Raw genomic sequence first — 4,001 nt, forward strand, 5'->3', positions numbered from 1 at the left:
ATTCTTATACTTTATGTCATATGGTCAAAAGAACCAATGGTGTCACAGCATTTGTTAGTAGAATTTTGGTCTTGAAAATTACTGGTTTCATATTGAATTAGTAAAAGGGTTTAATTATTAACTTCATTCTCTAATAATAATAATTGATCGTCAAGACTATCTTGGACATAAAGACATATATAAGTATATTACTTTCCCTAATTGTATCATTTGATTCTTTCTCTTTTTCCTCCATTTTTATGCCTTTTGTGTGTATAAATATATGTATATGAATAAGTTCAGAAAAATAGAAACATATATCAAATCTTTGCGTAATTTCTCATCTTCCTCCACTTTTCTTCTTTTTAAGAGAATCTAGGGTTTTCTTCTTCTAGTTCTTCTATTTCTTCTTCCTTTGTGGTTAAATTTCCAAGGTGTTATTTTAGCTCTCTCTTTAGTTTCCAAGAAACCTGAGAAGAAATTGTAGATATGGGAAGGGGAAGAGTTCAGCTAAGGCGGATCGAGAACAAGATAAGGAGACAAGTAACATTTTCGAAGCGAAGGGCGGGTTTGGTGAAGAAAGCTCAAGAGATCTCAGTCTTATGTGATGCTGATGTTGCTTTGATTGTCTTCTCCCCTAAAGGCAAACTCTTTGAGTACTCTGCTGGTTCCAGGTTTGGAATTTTTCCTTAGATAATTAATATATATATATATCAGCTTATATTTCATGTTTGACAGATTGGGGAAAGTAGTAGGTTTCACCTAGTAAAGATTTCTTTGAAATTGGCTGAGATTGATTGATTAAATATATCAATTTATAGCCAATTATGTGGCTATGAGACTTAAATACATATGTTAGATCTTACATCGATAAGTTAGAGAAGATCTTAAAATAAGTGATCATCCAATATATAATAAAGCAAAAAAAAAAATAATTAATATTACAGTTCCATATATATATTATCCTGAAAAATATGTGTATTAAGATTTTATACTCGAGAACATACCTAGAAGAATCAGAGATCTTTATTTCATTTCTATGTTCTTCACATTTAATATAAAGTCTACAATTTTTATTTCAGATTTACAGTAGATCTAATGCTCAAAGGTAGTTTACTTTTGGCTATTATTAATGGGAGATTGAAGTTCATTTTATTTATTTCAAAGAAAGATATAATTTAAGTATATAAGTTTTTTTAAAAGACCTATCTTGAATCAAAATAATTTTAGAAATAAAAATAAAATGTTGAAAAGTATATATTATACAAAAACTGTTGATGAGGTTTAAACTAAATTAACATATCCTGTTAATAACATAAAGTTATATATCAGACAATTCAATATAAAAATTAAATGAACATAAATTAACTAATAATTGCAAAATAATATAAAAAACATAATCCAAATAGACTAATTGGTGATGAAACCATCCAAAATTAATTAAGTCCTAGGTCCATATAATTTCTAATGTTAGTCTTTTGATAAGCAGTATCATTATTTCAAGTGAACCACATACAGAAAGAATGATCTCAATGTACACAAAAAATACTAAAGAGGGAAAACAAATCTACTATAAATAGGAAGAGTCAGCTTTCGATCATGATTGTAATTACATGAAACTGTGATTTTGATTATGTTTTAAAAAAAAATTTAAGATATACAGCTAAAATATTGTTAGAAATTGGAAGCATGACAAGTCGTTGTCATGGAGCTTTGTGCATTTTGTTTTGTCTTTTTGTTGGTCGAACCTAGGACTAACCTCGATCCTAACAAGAAAAATATGCAAAACCCATGATGCTAGTGTTCTAGCTTCTCAGCTTAAGTATTAATTATGTTCAAAAATGACATATGTTTTGATAAATTTGATTAGTTAGTCTTCAGCTACTAATTTCTATAGTCTCAAAAATAAATTAAAAGTCTTCATCTACTTATATAGTATAAAATGGTTTGCAGATGTAGACTAAAGTTTTAGATAGTGCTAGAAATGCAAAAATGGAGTGTACAATATGTTGTATGTATATTCATCAAGTGTTGATTCTAGGTTTATATAATGATTTTATATTTTAGCATGGAGAGAATTCTAGATCGATATGAGAGATCTTCATACGCCGGTCAAGAAACTCCAACACCAAATCTAGACTCACAGGTTCTTAGCTCATCAATCAATATTTTTATGAAATGAGTATATATTAGAATTGCCTATAATAAACTTAACTAATCATTATCTTTTTCTTGTTTGTAGGGCGAATGTTCAACAGAATGTTCTAGGCTCTTGAGGATGATTGATGTCATGCAAAGAAGCGTAAGGTTAGAAATATATCATCAAATCAAACATACATGCATACATATTAATATATGATATCTAATGAATCAATTATGAGAACACCATTTTTCAGTGGTCTTTTTGAAATTGTCATTGTGGTGTAAATCTTATAGAATTGGTATCATTCAGGTTATTAAAATACATATATTATACTCGTTATGTTAGAGTTTATATAGTGGGTTTTATTTTTACTTAGTGTTTAATATTTGTTATAAAATATGTATTTTAACAAAATAAATCATTAATATGTACATTGTTAAGTGTTTAAAACTAGAAAATCCGAAAATGACACGTATACAGTATTTATGTTAGAAAATGACAAAATCCGTAATAATTCTTATGTAAATATACAAAAGAAAATAAATTGCATTTCTTTTTAGTCTTTCATATTTGTTATAAAGTATGTATTTCAGCAAAAAAAAAAAAAAATCAAATATGTACATTTTTAAATGTTGTCAAAATAGAAAAAATATAAGAGTTGTATGAAAATGGCACATCCACAAGATTTGAGTAAGAAAATAACAAAATTCGTAATAATCCCTATGTAAATATACACAAGAAAATAAATTGCATCTTCACTTATTTTATTTCTTTACTTTATGAGATAAGGCATTTAAAAGGGGAAGAGGTGGATGCTCTAAGTATCAGAGAGCTTCAGGGTCTGGAGATGCAACTTGATACTGCCCTAAAAAAAACTCGCTCTAGAAAGGTTCTTTTTTTTCTATATATATATATACAAATATGTATGTCTGTATCCTCTGCGTATGCATAGATACAGTATATACTGCATCTAATCATGTAGCTATTGTTTTGGTTTGGGAGCACAGAACCAGCTCATGATAGAGTCCATAGCACAACTTCAGAAAAAGGTAATATACTAACCTTGGAGACACTTCATCGTTGTTATGGTTGTACTTTTCAAAACTCATCATGATTACTTGAGTACAAAAATGATTAAAACTAAATAATGTGTAAGTTCTCTTTTGATTGCATAGGAAAAGGAACTAAAAGAACTGAAGAAACAACTAACAAAGAAGGTGAAACTTGTTTTAGAATCTTATTTTATGTAGAATTCACATAACTTTGTAAGAGAGACTGTAGTCTTGGTTTTAGTTTAACATTTCACAATCATTTACATATATATATAATTTATGTTTGAATCTTTATCAATCTTTAAATGGTTAATAGTATTCAATATGGCAGGCTGGTCAAAGAGAAGACTTTGAGCCACAAAACCTCAGGCATGACTTGGCTACGCCTCCATGTGCATCACCACAAGCGCTTCCCCGACCTATATCTCCTCCTCCTCCTATATCTTTTGGGTACTATATAGTTTCATTTCACATAACTATGATGAATTTGTAACAGAAATTTTAATGTGATAATGCTGATTAATGATAATAAGCAATGTTACTTATTATCAACATTAACATATTATAGTTTGTATCCTTAATCAGTGATGAGTAGCCTAGAGTTATATTTATTTTATCATGTATAGGGAAACGTCACAAAGGAATGGAGTGGAGGGAGTAGCTGCCGGAACCCTAATTCGGAATACGAATACAACGTTGCCGCATTGGATGCCCAGGCTCACCGGAGAATAAGTACCCTTTTGGTTTGTTAATTTTCAGTGCTTAATATAAAGTAATGGAATAATTTATCCGAATACAAGAAATTATCTTATGCTTTGATAATCTTA

General features: G+C 29.0%; 1 protein-coding gene across 1 annotated transcript; it reads left to right on the forward strand.

The window, feature by feature from the left end:
- Positions 1–468: 468 nt before the first annotated feature.
- LOC17886310 (truncated transcription factor CAULIFLOWER A) lies at positions 469–4,001 on the forward strand. The gene is made up of 8 exons (XM_006292141.2): positions 469–653; positions 2,047–2,125; positions 2,222–2,286; positions 2,912–3,011; positions 3,130–3,171; positions 3,298–3,339; positions 3,506–3,624; positions 3,801–4,001. Exons 1-8 carry the CDS (start codon positions 469–471, stop codon positions 3,904–3,906), a joined length of 738 nt encoding a protein of 245 aa, XP_006292203.1. The 3' UTR covers positions 3,907–4,001.

This window comes from Capsella rubella, unplaced genomic scaffold (assembly GCF_000375325.1).
Source record: "Capsella rubella cultivar Monte Gargano unplaced genomic scaffold, Caprub1_0 scaffold_5, whole genome shotgun sequence".
Classification (NCBI taxonomy): domain Eukaryota; kingdom Viridiplantae; phylum Streptophyta; class Magnoliopsida; order Brassicales; family Brassicaceae; genus Capsella; species Capsella rubella.